This window comes from Stegodyphus dumicola, chromosome 8 (assembly GCF_044657685.1).
Source record: "Stegodyphus dumicola isolate Sdum_Otavi_A_Nest chromosome 8, ASM4465768v1".
In the NCBI taxonomy this organism is placed as follows: Eukaryota; Metazoa; Arthropoda; class Arachnida; order Araneae; family Eresidae; genus Stegodyphus; species Stegodyphus dumicola.
In genome coordinates this window covers 73416571-73435075 of record NC_140775.1, presented here as the reverse complement: position 1 = coordinate 73435075, position 18505 = coordinate 73416571, and the positions used below count along the sequence as shown (strand labels likewise).

The 18505-nt window shown below is 33.1% G+C and overlaps 1 protein-coding gene across 1 annotated transcript in view; it reads left to right on the top strand.

Moving 5' to 3' along the window:
* The window catches only part of LOC118201630 (condensin-2 complex subunit H2-like), an 87608-nt gene that overhangs the window by 40987 nt on the left and 28116 nt on the right, over positions 1 to 18505 (top strand). Inside the window, exon 2 of the mRNA XM_085822001.1 lies at positions 12833 to 12869. Coding sequence (XP_085678127.1) covers positions 12849 to 12869 — 21 coding nt within the window. The 5' untranslated portion in view covers positions 12833 to 12848. The remainder of the gene's footprint in view (positions 1 to 12832; positions 12870 to 18505) is intronic.

Sequence of the window (18505 nt, the reverse complement as noted above, 5' to 3'; positions counted from 1 at the left end):
TATATTGCATGCAGTTTCATTAACAGAAATTTTTAATATCTAGTTCTAATGAAAATTTTCCTCCAAAAACCATTTTTAATAAATTTAGGGAGGAAAAACGTGAAAAGCAGTACCTTAAGTGCGGGTAGTAATCACCACCCAAATCTATGATTTTCTGCCAACATTTTGGTAGTTTTTCAAAGCCTTTTGCCCAGAATCTTCATGGCCCCGTCCAAAAACAGATGAATCTCATTTTGGACGTCCTGAGCAGATAGCACAAGCAAGATGTAGCTGCAGATGTGAAAAAAAGGTGTAAGTTTGAAGGAGTGATATTGGGACTATATGGCGGTAGTGGCAAATGATTCCATTTGAGTCCATATAGAGTCTTGCCGATGAATGCAGATACATGCTCCTGCATTATCTTGAAGGAACCTTACCTTTATGTACCTGCTATTACCTTTATGGGCTCACCGGGTACAGACCTTTTTGCCTTTTGTAAATTCACTTTTCATCACAAGCAACGATCCGGTCTAGAATTTTGTCCTTGTGATGATATTTGAGCAAATTAGTGCAGGTCAAACATGGCTGTCCTTGTCTGCTTGAGTCAGTTCATGTGGCACCCGACAATTGAACTTGTACGTCAAGTTTATGCAACGCATAGCATGACTAATGGACGCTCATATGAAATTTTGTCTGACTCTTATATTTGCTCTCAGGTCGCAAAATGTGGCGATTATGTGTTCTGCGCTGGTTTTTAGTGCGATTGTGTGTTCTGTGATCATTACTTTCGAAATTTTGAATTGCCAAAAGACGTGTGATATAGGAAAATCATGGCACTTTTGTTCACAGATGTTGTGTGGCAGGCGAAATTTTATTTCATGAATGTATGCTCTGTATCTCAGAAGATGGGGAAGGATAAAGTGGTGGAAATTGATGAATTTTCCTGATGTTTGAAATTGATATTTCTGCTGTTTCAAGAAGCGTTCATAGGAAGTGCATTTTATTTTATTGTTGTTCTTATTTTGTAGAATGCTATGTTGATTGTTCTTTGCTATGAATTTTTGTCGTTATTGCTGTTTTTTGAATTGTTTGTAATTTATTCTAGTGTAGTTTGTTGATTTGTGTGCAATGCCTAGATTGTGCAGTTCGCTGATGTTTTTTCAAGTTAAAACAGAATGCTGTATACATGGTATAGTTTGAAATTTATTAGTCCAAAGGGGCTTTGTCCCTGAAGGACTATTGTTTTCGTTTTACGATTTTGTGTTGAATTACTATAAAGCTGTGGTCACACGTTCGTGCGTAAAGTGTTAAACAATCAGAAGCGAGTTCAGAGGTGGCATTGGCTGGAGACCGCGGGAGTTGACTCAACTTCAACTGTTTGACGCTTGACGCGTCAGTTTCAGGCATCTTTTTTAAAACATCCAGTTTATACCATGGTTTCTAAATGATTGCACTTTCAAAAATTCTTATGGATGGGAAAAAAAGTCAAATGGACTAATCTTAATAAAAATTTCAGATCAAATAAAAAAAATGCATACGCTAATAGAATAAATAGCTTTATAAATTATTTAGAGAAAAATTCTCAAGTTTATTAGTAGTACAGTCAAATACCGAAAATCCGCGTTGCCTCTCAAAATATAAACATCGAGTTTATATAAGGTGACCAGACGTCCCGATTTCAGACTTCATGTCCCAATGTCCCTCGATTGTCCCGCTTTTCTGCAGAAGAGACTTTTAGCATCAATTAACTCGAATTGGACGCCACGACGCATTGGTGACGCCTTGCTGATGCTTGCTTCCGATAAAGCTATGATGTCATCGCTCAGAAACGCGGGTGGCGACCCTATTGGCGGTTAACACAAGAATTACGAAAAGGGTCATTTTGACACGTAGCGAACTTTTGTCTCTGACCAGCTCTTCTTTTTTTCGCAAATATCTTAATCATTTCTCGACTTTTCCTAAATCATCGTGATTTATGAAAAGGTAAGGATTTCAAGAAAATCGTATTTTTATTTTAGCCCAAACAAATGGTTATACCTAGAAATAAGGCAGGTGTCATTTTGACCCCTTTGAAAGAAAAGAAATGTGAATGAATACATTCCATTGTATTATCTGAACACTGTTACTTCTGTAAACTGTTTTTATTTGCACCTTCTAAACAAAATACAAACAAAGTAAAAGAATGTGGTGGGTCTGTGTAGTTTCACATCTGCCAGTCACATGATTTGAAATATATGCAATACTTTTCTTTGTGGAAAGAAAACAGAGAAAAGAGATTATTAGAGCTGAATGTTTGTAGATTTTTCGTAGATATTTTGTTTATTATTCATAACAAGTTTTAGTGGAAAATTTTATTCTATTTATATGAATTTATTATAGTGACATACTAATGTCGCGTAGAAAAGGACTAGCGCATGACGAAATCGTGTAACTGATGCGAGAACTATCTGATGCCGATTCCGGTTCTGAAATCGAAAATAATTCTACAGATAAAGATAAAGATGAAGCATCTTGTGATTCTGAATTTATTATAGAGAGTAATCAGGCAATATCATCCTCTAGTTCAAGTGAAAGTACAAATGGATTTGTTTCTACAAGTTCAAATTCTACCGTACCTAAGAATGCCAAAGCAGGAACTAGTAAAAGCTCAAAAGGGAATATGAAATACAACGTAATTCAGACTAACACTTGTAAAGAAATTGCTAGTGATGGAACTGTAATGGAAAGTAGAAAATACTTCAAATACTTCTGGTCGGCGACCCTTGCAAAATATCTTGCAAGAAAATGCAGGACTGACATCCTATGCTAAACGTCACATTTGTTCTGGTAAAGCTCTTAGTACGTGGAAGTTAATAATAAATTAACAAATTTTACGCGTCATAAAGGAGTGTACTGATGCTGAAGCCAAGCATAAACTTCATAATGACTCTCACTATTTTATTAGCAGAACTGGAAGCATTCATAGTGTAGTTGTATGTAAGTGAGGCATTAGCTGCCAAGGACTTACCAATTCTTAGTTTGTGGTCCAAGAATTGGGGACCAAAGTTTTTTCATGAAACTATGAGTAGAGATAGGTTTCTCGAAATCATGATATTTCTTCATTTTGATAATAAGCTAACAAAGTCTTCACGTTTGCAGTGATAAATTTGCGCTAATATCCGAGGTATGGAATACTTTTATAGAAAACTGTAAGCTTTGCTACAAACCAAATGAAACATTGATTGATGAACAGTTATTTCCTATAAAAACAAGATGCCGTTTTTTGCAGTATATGCCTAACAAGCCCGATAAATTCGGAATAAAAATTTGGCTAGCAGTAGATGTTAGGACAAAATACTTGTTAAACGGATTTCCATATTTAGGAAAAGATAAAATGAGACCAAGTGATCAAAGTTTAGGAAAGAATGTAGTAAATCGTTTAGTTGATTCTTACAAAAATACTGGCCGAAATATAACTACAGACAGTTTCTTTACATCAGTAAAACTTGCAAAATCCCTAAAATCAAAAGGATTGAGTCATGTTGGAGCAGTAAATCGTGCAAAAAGTGAAATTCCCTCTAGTTTCAAAAATGTAAGAAACGAACTTTTTTCTTCAGTTGTGATGAAACACAACTATATAACACTTATCATATCAAGGTAAAAGGAACAAAAATGTAATTTTGTTAAGGACACTTCATTGAATCTAATGAAAAGAAGGTTCCTGATGTAATACAGTTTTACAATTCTACAAAATTCGGGGTAGATGTTTTGGATCAAATGGCAAGAAAGTACTCCGTGAAAGCACTATCACGCCGTTGGCCAGTACATGTATTCTACAATATTTTGGACTTGGCAGGCATAAATGAGTGGATTCTGTATAAGGCAGTTACAAAAGAAAATATCAGCAGAATGTTTTTTCTATTGCATTTGGCAGAAGAACTAAGAGAAGAATATACATCTAGTAAAAACAAATTTGTTCTCTCTTCAAGTGACTTTGTGGATGGACAAGATTCAATAGAATTTTTTTTTAAAAAAAAGGGCCGGGGAAATGTCAAGTAAGGAAATGCAAAGGTAACAAAACTTCTAATATTCGCAACATTAATAATTATGTATGCGGATATGGTACACAAAAAATCAGAAAGATAAGTGTGTGTGCTAATTGCTGCGCTAATTAATATATTATTTGTAAATAAAATATTTCTATATATTTCTATTTCTATGTACTCTTTATAGCAACAAGTTTGTTTTAAAATACATTTGGATTAAAAACCACTTTTTTTTGGAAAAATTTGTGTAAATATTTATGCATTTTATTTTTAGTATTTCATTTCTGAAATGTAAGCTGTCAAAAATGGGGGGGGGGGGAATTATATTTTCCAATGGAAATATTTAAATGCTTGTTCATTATTTGACTACATACCTGCAAAGTCTCTATATTCTTTAAAATAAACTGTAGTTGTCATAATTTGTGTTATTTTAATTTCTTTTTCACAAATATTTTATATTATATAGAGAAATATGCAGATATCTTATCAAGGGGTTATAATGACACCCGCCGTAATTCTAGGTATATGAAGACCGCTGTAATTCTAGTATTAAGGCAAAGAAACAGCATGCACGAAATATCTGTCGCCAAAGCTCCAAGCCAGCGTCGAAGTTCGAAGGTCACGTTTATCAAGAGTCCATAAAATGAATATCGTTTTAAATTTCTTTAAACTTTAAAGCAAAAGAAAACATTTTTTCGCACAAGTAAATTAATTATTGGATTAGTTATTGTGAGGAAAAAAAGTGTGAAAATCCGAGTTTAAATTATCATGAAAATTCAAAGAAGCATTTTGTCAAAGAACATTTCTTCTTAATACCACGTTCCTCAATTTCCTGTACACATCGCGGAGAGGTAAATTCTCACTGCCAATTTCCGTCGCCAAATCTCTTGGTGAATTTTCCCTCCGCTTTCCAGCGACGTAATTATTTCTTATTGGTTATTTTTTTCTTGTGACTGACATTACCCGAGTCTCCATTGAGCATCAGTCATATCAAAACGAAAGTCGAAATTCAACGATCAATTGCAAGGCGAGTTTCCATTCATAAAGAAGGTTAAAAGCAATACCGATAGTGATGTGAGGTGCGACAAATGTGAATCACATTTCTCTGTCGCTCACAGCGGGCGTGGAGATAGAATGAAGCATTTAAATACGGATCGTCAAAAAAAGGCCCTAAAATTGTTGGCATCGTCAGGTACAATTACGAACTATATTTCAAGATCTGAGTTAGATGAAAAGGAAGCTCGGTTGGCTGCTACAGAAGGTACCTTTGCCTACCACACGATTTATCATAATCACAGCTTTAGGTTGATGGACTGTACTTCCAAATTAATGCAAAAGTGTTTAAATCCAAACACTTGCGCACGAACAAAATGTGAAGCCATTGTCATGAATGTACTTTTTTCATACTTGATGAACCAAGTCAAGGCAGAATTAAATGTTGTGAATTTTGTGACAGTGTCTACAGATGAGTCGAACCATAAGGATGTCAAGCTATTTCTTGTGATAGTAAGATATTTTGTGCCACTGTCAGGTGTGAAAGTTAAAATCCTGGACCTGCAATCTCTTTCTGGAGAAACAGCACAGACGATTTGCAATTTTCTTGTAAATGTATTATAACGGCATGGTCTGACAAAAAAGGTTGTTGGCTTCTGCACAGACAATGCTACCACGAATTTCGGAGGATGAAAAAGAAGAGGTAGAAACAACGTTTTTGCAATATTACAAGATGCCCTCGGGAGGAAACTGGTAGGTATTGGTTGTGTTGCTCATATCGTCCACAATGCAATCCAAGCAGCAGGAGATTACTTGAAAATTTATTATTATTTCTATATCTACACTGTTCATGTTGAGTAATTCAAAGAATTTTGCGACTTTGCCTGTGTAGAATATCAGCGCATTTTAGGATATGGGTAAACTAGATGTTCATCACTGATGCCTGCAGTAGAGAGAGTTTTAAAATAGCTTCCTGAACTGGAATCCTATTTCTTGTAGGAAGGGAAGTGCCCTACCCTAATCCGCAACTTTTTTGAGAATCCCTCTGTGTGCAACTTTTTGGACGGAAGATTCCCAAGGTTGACATCGATGATAACAAGTTATTTGACGAATTAAGCTACATTAGGTGATATACTTCACCACAAAAGACTGCAGATTGGAATTGTCAGAAAACTAGTCTCGACTGTCGATGTGCTGAAATTTTTTGTCATTTCAAAGATAAAAACGTGCCATGTGTCTTCCAGAAACAAACGCCGCCAGTGAAATTCAGTCTGAGATATGGATAAATTGTATGTTTTCTTTCAAAATCTCGAGTCTGTTTCACGAGTCTGTTTAACACACACGCTAATTCGCAAATGATGGATAGTTCTTTAAAAGACAATATGACTTCACTAAATATTTTGCATTCCGTATTTTCACCTTCAGAGCCCCCCTCCGTCCCCACCACCCAAATTTGCATCCCTGCATCCCGCTTTGACGTCCGGAAAATCTGGTCACCTTAGTTTATAGGTTCCGGAAGCCACAACATGGAGTACGAAATATCGAAGAAAAAATACTTACCGAATAATGATATCATAATTACTGAATAATAATGAGTCATAACAGAAATAGCAAATTATTGACATCACGATAAAAGTGTTTTTTTTTTCTGCAATCTGGATCGAGGTAAAAAAGCAGATGATTCACTCTTCTTTCAAGTTACGATTCACATTGTTGTATTTTCTGAACTTTGTTATTTCACGAGATTGTTTAATGCTGCCGTTTTTTTTATCCGGATATTTTGTGGATAAATTAAGAATATTTTAAATTTCAACACTTTTTAATATAATGACAGGTAAGAAATGCACTCTTGATTTTACTGCTTGCAATGTTGAAAAACGTAAACAAGTTGCATTGATGGTAATGCAAAAAGTGGAAATTCTGCAAAAGATGGAGGCAGGTGCTACTCCTCGCTTTATAACAGAATCGTATAGAATAGTGACATGGACTGTGTATGATATACGGAAAAATAAAGAAAAACTGTTGAAATTTTACAGCAACAGTGATTCCGAAACTGGAAATCTTTGCATGAGGCGAAATCGGCAAACCTCAATGCTGTCTTGTATGAGTGGTTCCGGCAGTGGCAGAGTGATGGGTTACCAATTTCAGGACAGTTTTTGAGAGAAAAGGCGAAGCAGATTTGTGCTGATTTAAAAATAGAGGAGCCGTGCAATTTCAGCGGCGGTTGGCTGAACAGGTTTAAACAGAAACATGGTATACGTTATCTGAAACCATATGGGGGGAAACTTTCATCAGATAAAGATGCTGCAGAGGAGTTTATTGATGAATTTTCTGTATTAGTGGCAGAAGAAAATCTTAGCCCAGAATAGGTTTTCAATATGGACGAGACTGGACTTTTTTGGCGATGTTTGCCAAGAAAGACATGTGACAAGTGAAGAAAGTGCACCGTCAGGGGTGAAAGATGCTAAAGAAAGAGTATGTAAATCAGTGGTAGTGGGTAAGAGCACAAGAAACTTGCACTTATTTTTCATTTCATTCATCATTCATACAAAACTAATTTTCGCTCGGCATTTTGTGCATTATCCTTTTTTCGACAGCGAGCCTTTGGTATAATTCAAGATCTGACTACTATGATCTGATTCTATTTCGGCTGACACAAGACCAGCAAAAGCGATATTCGTGTTAGTATAAAGTTTTTTTTTTCATCTAATTAAAAAACATAGTGAGTTATGAATTTTAAACGAGTGACAAGTAAACCATTTGTTTAAAAAAGTTAAGAAAACTGTTATTTATACAGAAAAGAAACTCTCTAGTGTGTATCTGATTTCATGGAATACTTTTATGCATTTTAATGGCTTCACGTTTGTGTTTCTTAACATGCATCACCACTTTTCGACAGGTTTATTCTTGATGATAATTTTTCATTAATTTTAAAAACTTTTGCATGAGCATAAGCAAATTTGCTAATTGGAATTCAATTTTTAACGCAGAAGAAGCATTATATAAAATGCAGTTACTTCAACGAGTTTTAGATAATAATGACCTTATAAAATAAACCTTTAGATAGTGGCTATTCATTAATATATGAATGACTAATTGAAGTAATTACTGTTACATTTAAGGTAAAAAATGTACATAAGCCAGAAACTAAAATATGTTTTTAAAAATTGATGTTGTTTATTACCTTAAAAATAACTGCTTTTTTTAAGTGTATTGCTGTAAATCCTACATATATTTAAACAAAATATACTTTTTTTTTTTTTTGCATTATTTAAACCAGTTAAGGGAAGTTTATTTAATGAAGCATTTAAGGGAAGTTCATACATCACGCGAAAACATTTATGGTATTCTACCACATGAAAAATTTACTCTTCAAAATAGAATCTTGCAATTAGGATTTTTTAATTATCATTCAACAAAATTCATAAATAAAATTAATTAGATATGTACCGCGTTTGGTATATACAACGATCCTTTTCTGGGATATCCTATTCCTATAGTTCAAATGATTCTTTTCTGAGATATTCTGACAAAAATTAGTGTTCTGCTTTTGAATAAATAGTTCTATGAGCACTAGAAATTCATTGAATTAATGAGGTGTCATGCAAAAGTAATTAAAAGAAATTTCGTTTCGTTCAAGTGCATTTCTTCAATTAAATTATTTGCGTCTCCTTACTGTAGTCATCTCTCACATATTAATATAAACCACTGTATTCTGCTTCTCTTACCCAAAGAAGTAAAATAAGTTTTAATCAAACAGAAATTTAATCCATTTCAATTTTAAAATGTAATCGTAAAAAGTCAAAATACCACATAAAAATTTCACATTTTCCCCTAAGTTTCAGATATGAGTGCGAGTATATGACCATGTAGTGCGGGTATATGACAACTTTTAAAGCGAAAGTTGTCGCACTGGTGTGAAGTCACATACGCGGAAAGCGTTTTTTTACGCTTTGATGCTTGATGCCCCAACGGACCAGTGTGAACGTAGCTTAAATGTCTGTTGCACTTTTCAAACTGCTGTCACCAAATGTTAGAGCCCTGCATTATATTTGAAGACATTAAATAATGAAAAAGCTGTATAAATGTATGTATATTTCTCATGTTGTAATAAAACAAACTGAAGGATTTCAAAGCGAGCAATGGCAACACCCTATGGGGGAAGGAAAAAAATCCTTTTTATCTCCAGCACGCGGAACTGTGTATCGGAAATTCTAAAGATATGCTCAATTTAAAATTATTTTGTGACATTGCCCCTTTGTTAATGTTAAAAAATGTTTTGTTAACGTTTAAAACGTTAAAAGAAACGCCCATTTGGATGTAATTTAAAATGTGAAACCTTTCAGATTTTTTTTTTTATTAGTTATTTTTGTTGTTATGTTAGTTTATATTAGCGAGGTGTGTGTAGAGTTTGGAACGAGTTTAGGCTCAAGCTTGATACTCAGTAATTTTAGGCTCAAGCTTGATACTCAGTAATTTTTGGTCATTTTTGAGTACTCAATACTTGAATCAAAGCCCGGCGGGCTTTCAAGCTCTGTAAATACAAAATGATTTTCGTTCTGCATTTTATTTTTAATTTATTTGTCAACATATTTCTTAAGAATCCTAGAAGACATTTTATTGGTGTCATAAAACTGCTCCTTTTTAAGTACATAAAAACTAAAACTTTTATAATTGCATTACGGATAAGTAAGGTTAAACAATAAAAGGATTATAAATATATACAGTAAAATAATGCTTTTTACTTTTACCTGAACAGTGTTGAAACTTGTTTTAGTAAAGAGATGAATTTGTTGCCGCCTACAGTACATAGAAATGCAAGGATTTTTAATCTTTACCGATAGAAAAAATACTTTTAATTTTTAGTAGTAACGTGTATGTAATGTTAAATAATGATTTTCTTAGTATCAGTAAAAAAACAAAATTAGAAATTGTTGAACATGGAAAATGCCGTGTTTCGCAAAACAAGCATTTATTACAGAATAATACGCAGAGACACAAGCAGAAATACAAACAAAGATAAAAGCAGATCATTTTTTAACAAATCCATAAACAAATAGAATGGGATTAAGTTTCGGAATACTTCAGACCTGATAGAAAGCTAATGCATCGGATGTGACAGAAAGCTGTACTTCCTTTTAACCAATAAGAATGCGACTATTAATATCTCAATACAAATTTAGTCAAAATTTTATCAATATTTTGGTAAAAATAGTTAATATTATTGGAGTCACAGCCGTGAATAGATGCATATTCTAGAATAGTATGTTCTTTTTTGATTATAATCATGCCAAAAAAGCAAAGATCAACCATTTGGAGTCATTTCGGCAAGACAGATCAAAATTATGCATGCTGCAATGAATGCAATAAAAAAATTTCCATTTTAAATGGAAATACATCAACAATGCATCGTCATCTAAGCAGCGTTCATAACATTGACGTTGACAAAGCAGAGGCAAAATTGACAGTTAAAAAAACAAGAACTTTGGATAATTTCGTAATCAAAACATCAATTGAAGAGATTGTTCCAAAAATGGCTGCAGTAAATGGTTTATCAATTCATCAAATCTCTCAGTCAGAGTTTATTTGACAATCATTGGCCTTAAGAGGTATAAAGCTTCCAGCTAACGAAAAATCTGTAATGGCTCTTGTTCATAACCATATGGATACTGTGAAACAAAAACTCAAAAAGGATATTAAAAAAGGTATTGCCGAATCAAAGAAATTCTCCATTACCATGGATGAATGGACCAGCATCGGTAACCGGAGATTCCTGAATATAAATCTGCATACCGCCTGCCAAAAATGCATCAATCTTGGACTGGTAAGAATTTTTGGAAGTTGTGATGAAAAAAAAAAAAAAAAAAAAAAGTAAGAACTCATAGAAGAGCACCTCGAATCTTTTTGTTTTATCATTTAAGCATGATATTGTATCCATTGCTGGGGATGGAGCAAGTGTTATGATCAAGTTCGGAAAAGAATCACCTTTTTATCAAACATGTCTTGCGCATGCCCTTGCATTCGACTGTTACAAAAACATTTTATAAAGAAAAATTAGGGACAGAAGAAAGTATAGATGAAAGTTTAGGAAAGACTGAGGATTTTGATGATGTTGATAATGGTTTGAGCATTAATGAAACTGAATTACAGAATGAATCATTCAAGGAAATCATAAATATTGTGAGACAAGTTGTAATTTTTTTCAAAAATTCTGTTGTGTGTTCAGATTTGTTTAATTTTAAATGTAGAGAAAAATTACAGATAGAGCAACAACTCTCTCTGGATTGTAAAACCAGATGGAATTCAACGCTGAAAATGCTTGAAACATTTGTAAAATTGTGTGACGTTACAAAGGATGTACTCATTAAACTTGGATCTGAGCGTCTTTTAACAAATTTAAATCTGGAATTAATAAAATAGATAGTCTTGGCATTAAAACCAATTGAAGTGGCACTTAACGCTGTGGGTGAAAAACAAGCCACTTTACAAACAGCATATATTTCTATCAACTTTATGCAAGAGAAGTTAACTGAACAAGAATCTGAAATAAGTAGTTCTCTTTCTAAAAATATCGATTTTTTACATCAATAGCAGGATCAACAAAAATATCGTAGATTTGATGAATTTACTAAACAATTTAAATGAAACGCCATCAAAAGCTTAATAGAACTAGCTGCTGCTTTGATGAAGCGTTTATTTCCGTCACCAGAATCATCACCAAATTCATCAAATGAAAAATCAAACAGTGAAGCAGAAACAACTATCAAAGTTGGTGCTGCTCTTGAAGAACAACTTAGAGTACTATTAGAAGCTCCAACCAGCAAACTACCGGAAGGTGACTGCTTTAAAAAATTAAGTCAAGAATTTACTTTGTCAAAAAGTAATGATGAATTGACTGTAAATTTAAAGCTGTTACTTGAAGCTATTTACAGTATAAAACCAACGTCTGTTGATTCTGAGAGGGCATTTTCCGTTGCCAACAATTTTTGCACCAAAATTAGGTCGAAGCTATCGGATAAACCACTACATGCACTTGTGTTTTTAAAGTATTTTTTCATTAATATAAATGCATAAATAAATGTATAAGTAAAGAAAAATTTTCTTTTAAATTTCTAAAATATATTATTTTGACTATGTCTTTTGATAATGTAAGTATGTCAACTTCAAATGCTCGAAAAAACAATCGAGTTCGAGCTTAACCAAGCTTCAAATCATCAAGCTTTACCAAACCCTAGGTGTGCATAATTCCTAGATTCCTTCGCTGCATAGATTGTGCAGTTCTCTAATTTTTTTCAAGTTAAAACAGATTGCTGTGTACATGGATTCTTGTCAAATATATTTGATTAGAAACTTTACATTTATGCTATCTAAATTTTTTGTTTTTATTTTGGATTTTTGGTGTAAATTGTGTGTTAAATACATGATTTTCAGACAGTTTGTATAAGAGTAGTTCCGAAATTTTAAAAGGTACTATAATTTGGCTAGTATGTTAAGCCATACTGACAAAGAAATATTTAAATTTCTGTAGAATTAAAACCAAAAATAGCATCTTTGAGATTAATACCCGTAGCCTTTTTTTTTTTTTTTTTTTTTTGTTTGAATCTTCATTTTTTGCTTTTTGAAAAAATATATTTTTGTCAGATTCGTTCAAAATGCTAAGTGCTTTTCTATAAACCAGAGTAAATCTTAAGATGAAACTTTGCCCAATTTTGCAAGTCAGATTGATATACATTTTGTTCATTTGTTCTTTTCAGTAGCTCCACTGATAAAGTTGTTTTATTGCATGCTGATATTATTTTTTTGTAAATTTTGTCTTATAGTTTTTTTCTTTTTAGGTACCTCAGTTTAATCATGCCTGGTTTATTGAAAAATGTAAGTTAGCATAACTTGAATTTTATTAAGTAGCTTTATTTTGTTGAAGATTTTGTATATACTATAACTATTACAAAAGCGTTTTGTAAAATCATATTGGAAAATTCAAATTAAAGATTTCGGTATAGAAATTTTACCCAGATAGTTCAATTTTATGCCCTAAGGCCATTCGCGATAATTAGTCAATTAGGATGCAATCACATTGCTCATCTGAAGGTGATGTGTAATGTGTATACGAGCCAGTTTCCCTTAGACAGTCCTCCACGAAGGCATCCTTCCCCTTAGAGAGATAGCCCTTGAGGCTTTGCCATAATAACACACACACCAGAAGGTGAAAATATAGAAAATGCAAAGTTGAGGTTTAAATTCACGAGTTCTAAGGAGAATGCACTAGCGAAGTAAAACACTTTACATAATTTCTGAGTAAGCTATTCGTATCAGTTGAAATAATTCTTGCATTTAAATTTATATTCCAAATTAAGATTTGACTTGAAATTAATGTAAATAATTACTGAGAGAATTAGATTTATGTGGCGTAGTTTACGAGAGATGATATCACTTAGGATTACATGATATCAAACGGCGAATCAGGATGTTGTACCATGAAAGCATCTAGTAAATTCTTAAATTAATATCTTTTTACAAATTTATCGGCTTTATTTATTGTCTTTTTACAAAATTTTAAACAATATTAAAATGTTTATGCCTTCAAAATAAAAATTTCTTAGAACTAACATTTGTTAACATTTTTATGTGTATACTATGTGTTGTCGTCAATAAAGTCTGCTTGGTGAGATTTGCGCCAGCGAAACGGAAAAGTACCAAGATTTCTTTATATGCATTATTTTTAACAACAGTGTGAAAGAAATTAGTACTTGTGATATGAATTTTGATCTATTCCATTAAAGTTTATAATCAAAACTTAAAATCAGTTGCAGCCACATCAAAGTATCATATATATCCCAAAGTTTGAGAATTTAGAATAACATATCTCTGATTTTGTAAATATTTAGGGCTGAAATTTTTGTCTTTTAATTTTGTCATTTGTAGACTTTTGCTGATTTTGCTGTAGGATTTTGTTTATGAATTATAAGAAACAATGTACAAATGAAACTAACAAAAATGTATTTTAAGTAAAAATTTAGTGCTTATTGTAAGGCTGCTGTCATCCATAACATACTGCCAAAAAAAAGTCTCTAATATGATATTGTTTTAGTTAATCCATGTTTTCAAAATTAGATTGTATCATAATATTAAAGAATTCCATACTTTTTGGAACCCTACCAAAATGTTGCAGGTTTATTGGTGACTAATTTTTTGTCAACCTAATGTGCAAAAGGCAACAGCCATTTTTCTAAATGGCAGTGCATTAAGAATGCCATGCAAGAGCAACAGTCAGTAAATTGTAAATGAAACATCGGTAATAAAGCGCCTCTTTTGAGGAATTCCTTTTTTAGCCCAAATAGCGTACTAGTCTTGAAACTGGATTTTGCATTTAAACCCTATAAATTGCACTTTTCAAATTGTTGCCATCAAATGTTATCACCTTGTATTATTTGTAAAGAAATTAAATAATGAAAGTGTTATACAGTGTGAAAAATGATGGTATCTAGAGTCATCAAAGTTTGAATAACATAGTCCTCAACCCGAACATGTGGATCTGAAGTCTAAATTTTGAACTTTTTTTATTATCTGTTTCATATTTTGTAAAACTTTATTGATTTTTTAATTAACAAATTCAATGGTTTGAAAGCAAGCGCTGGCAACATTGTATAGAATAAGTTGTATAGAATTGTATAAAATGCCTTCAGTTCATGAGATTGTGTGTGGAAAATTCTAAAGATAAAGCTGTTCTTAAATATCTGGGAATTTGCTGTTGAATTGAATTTTATGTACTGTAAGTGCAAAAAATCATGATATTTAATAAATAAAGTTAACATACAAAATGTTGATAATAAAAAGACAAAAAAATACATTTTCTGCCCATCTTACTAAGAAAACTAAACACTGATATGATGAACTGAGAAAAAATATAAAAATGTATGTGAACATTTAACACTGCATCAGGAATTCTAAATTTTATTAAATTAAATAATTTTTTTGTGATATTCCTGTTTAATTGTATGTGGCATAAATGTTAAAAAAATGATTCTTAATACAGTCAAAAGTCTTTAATTCGGACGTCCATAATCCGGAATGATCCATAATCCGTACCTCAAAGCTACAAACTTTCTGCGCATGCGTAAGCGCATAATGCGTCTGATGCAAAAGCAAAGTTTAAAGTTGTAAAATTAAACATTTAGCAGCAGTAGCAATAGAAGCTCCCTAAGGTTATGTGCTGTACAGACATTGAAGACAAAAAAAAAAAAAAAAAAAAAAAAAGCTTTTAAACTTAACCAATTTATTAACAATATACAGTCAAAAGTCGTTAATCCGGACTCGTCGGGACTTCGGCGATTCCGGATTATCGATTTTTCCGGATTATAGATCATCAGTTTAAATCTCGTAAGATGGCATGCAGAAATTCTAAAATTAAAAATATGAAACCGTAATTTATGAAATAAAGAACAATTATGATCTAAAGGGTATCAAAATTTGCAAAAAGAAAAAGCTTAATATTTATTTGTTTACTTTATTAAACATTTCTTTCAGTGTAAGTTGTTTAAGTTTTGCTTCGTTTCATGTGATAATACTTTCTCTTTAATTCTATTAAACAGACATAATTTCTTGTTCAGTTACAAAGTTACGCTGTTCAAGTCCTATAATTGCTGTGTGGAGAACACCGACTAATTTGTCAATCGAAATTTTTTCGTTTTCAATAACCTCTGTCACTTTTCTTCGCTATCGGAAGCGAATTATAATGACGAGGAACTTGTTTTAAATCATATCAAAGACGGAGCATATCGAGATGAAATACTACATTTGGTAAAGAAATTATAAGCCAAATAAAATAAAAACATCTGCGCTGAAGATAAGGATAGTGTTGACAGATCAACTTCCAATTCATTACGTCGCGGCGTTCCCCCGGCGAGCAGCGTGAAATTGATAAACAGATTTCGGATTTCAAAACATACTTTCGCTTTAGATCCTTTACATATTAACAAATATATATCGGAAATTCTATTTGATATAATCGAAAGTTTAAGCTTACTTTTATAAAATTGCTCTTACAGTCTGCAAAAAATAATAAGCCGGATCCAATTCGAAAATTAAGGAACAACGCAATCATCAACATTAACTGAAATAGATAATTAGATAATTTTAGCTTATACGTCCATTATACATAAAACGCGCACGCGAAAACGTATTCTGCACTTGCGCACACTCATATGCGCAGTAAAAGGTCTTACGCGCATGCGCAGAAAGTTTTTAGGTCCGGATTATAGATCATTCCGAATTATGGGTGTCCGAATTAACGACTTTTGACTGTATAAAAATAAAAATACAATGAATTTAAACAATATCAGAAACTTGAAAATTATAATATAACCATTATAAAAAAATTCACATATTAAATAATATTTTACCTGATCTCCAAAATACTGGCGTTCAATACGCGAAAAAACATATCCTAAACAGAAATTATGCGGTTTTAATGAAATTAGCTACACTATTAATAAGTCCATGCTTAATGGTCAAGAAGGCACCTGAAAATTAAATTAAATCCTTCAGAGCATTTAAAACCGGCCTAACACCGCTCACTGTAGTTAAACAGGAGGAATCGCAGCTTAGAAAATAAAACATTGCCCCTAACTTGTATTAAATGCCGCCTTCATGAAGAACATGGATGCCGCCCACGGCAGTCACTCACATCGTAGCCTCTTTTGAGAATCCAGGAAAAGTAATCTTGTAGACTGGAACCACGGCACTTATCACCAGACTGCACGCATCGCAAGACGTCTTCCAATAGGGGCTGTAAACTGCACACCAAGGAGCCAAGAAAATAGGAACTAGAAGGGATGAGCCATCCATCCATCCATGTCGATATTGCGGGTGTGCAGCGAGTATATGCCGGTTTACCGGCTCCTGGTGAGTGAGGGTACCTGACATTTGATGGTCCTGAAGAGTGGCGGTGGAACTGAAGGTCAGGAAAAGGGGGTGACCCTGCATCACAGAGTACAAACCAGACAATTGATTTTGGAGAGCATGGTGATGATGATTTAAATTTCATTCCTGATAAATAAGGTGAAAGTAAAAATAAGGATACATGATAATACATAAAAACATAAGGATATATAAAAAGTTTTCTTGCATAATTAGTATATAATCTGAAATAAATATGAATTGAGCAGAGTAGAAATCAATACAATAAGTTCTTAAAAATAAACAGAGAATTGATTATGATACATATGTACAAAACAATGCAAAATAATAAGAATAATTTCAGGAGTTCAGTACCTGAAAAGGAATTACATGATAAGTTATGCTACGTATAAACAAGATGCTAGATTAAATAATGCAATAAAATCTTGGTTAAATATAGAGAACAACATACGTAAAATAAAATATATTACAGCTATGTACAAGAATAATTACGTGGGAAAATTTTGGTCACAGACGTAGGCCGCCCAGGATCTCAGGTCTCTATCTTCTGGAAGAACCGTGTAGTTAAGCACTTGAAAATATTGCATAAAGAGACAAGTAATGGCCTTGCGGAAGAAGTTGTCATTAGTTTTTATTATGTGATCTTTGATAAAATCAATTTTTTAAGTCTCGATGAAGGGTGGCATTCGAAACATAGTAGTGCGCATTCGTTATAAGTCGAAGAAATTTGTTCTGAACAGTTTGAATTTTCTTGATGTCACTGTTCTTCACTGTAGCCCAGACAGGAGAGGCGTAGCAGAGAGTAGGTCTGACAATAGCTGTGTAAATATGTTTCTTTCTTTTCAAATCAAGACTAGAGAATTTTCCTAGGAGTGGCATAAGGTTTTTCATGTTCCCATAGGCTTTTCCTTTAATAATATTAATGTGATCAGTCCAAGTGAGTATTGTTTATAGTAATACCTAGGTATTTTGCTTTCTTTCCAATTGGAATATTTTTGTCGAAGAGTTTTAAACTATTGTGGATGACTTGATGGGTTTTTCTGTTACGGCTGATGATAAGGAGTTATGATTTCTCCGCATTAATAGCAATTCTCCATTTTTTACACCAGTTTTCAATGGTAGGCATGATACTTTGAAGTTTTTGAATGGCAGTGTTGGGGCTAAGGGATTTTACTGCAAGAGCCGTATAGCATCCAAGGAATCTATTAATTTCATTATTTGGATGAGGGAAGTCAGAAACATAAAATAAATAGAGAATCGGGCCTAGAATTGAGCCTTGGGCCACAGAAGCAGGAATATATTTGAAGTCTGAATTCTCCTGGCCGAAAGAAACGTAAAATTTTCTATTTTTGATGAATGAGTATAGGAGTCATTTCCGGAGAAAAGTTGTGCTTGATTAATTTGAAGATAAGCCCCTCATGCCAGACGCGATCAAAAGCCTTAGGTATGAGCCAGAGCGACGTGAGATACTTATACCAGAAGTAGGCATGACATCATCTCACGGCAACCAATCAGCTATTGGCACGACTCGGCTTTCCAGATGACGTAACATCAAGTTTCGTTTTTGCATCTTAATTAGGCTGAAACAGTCC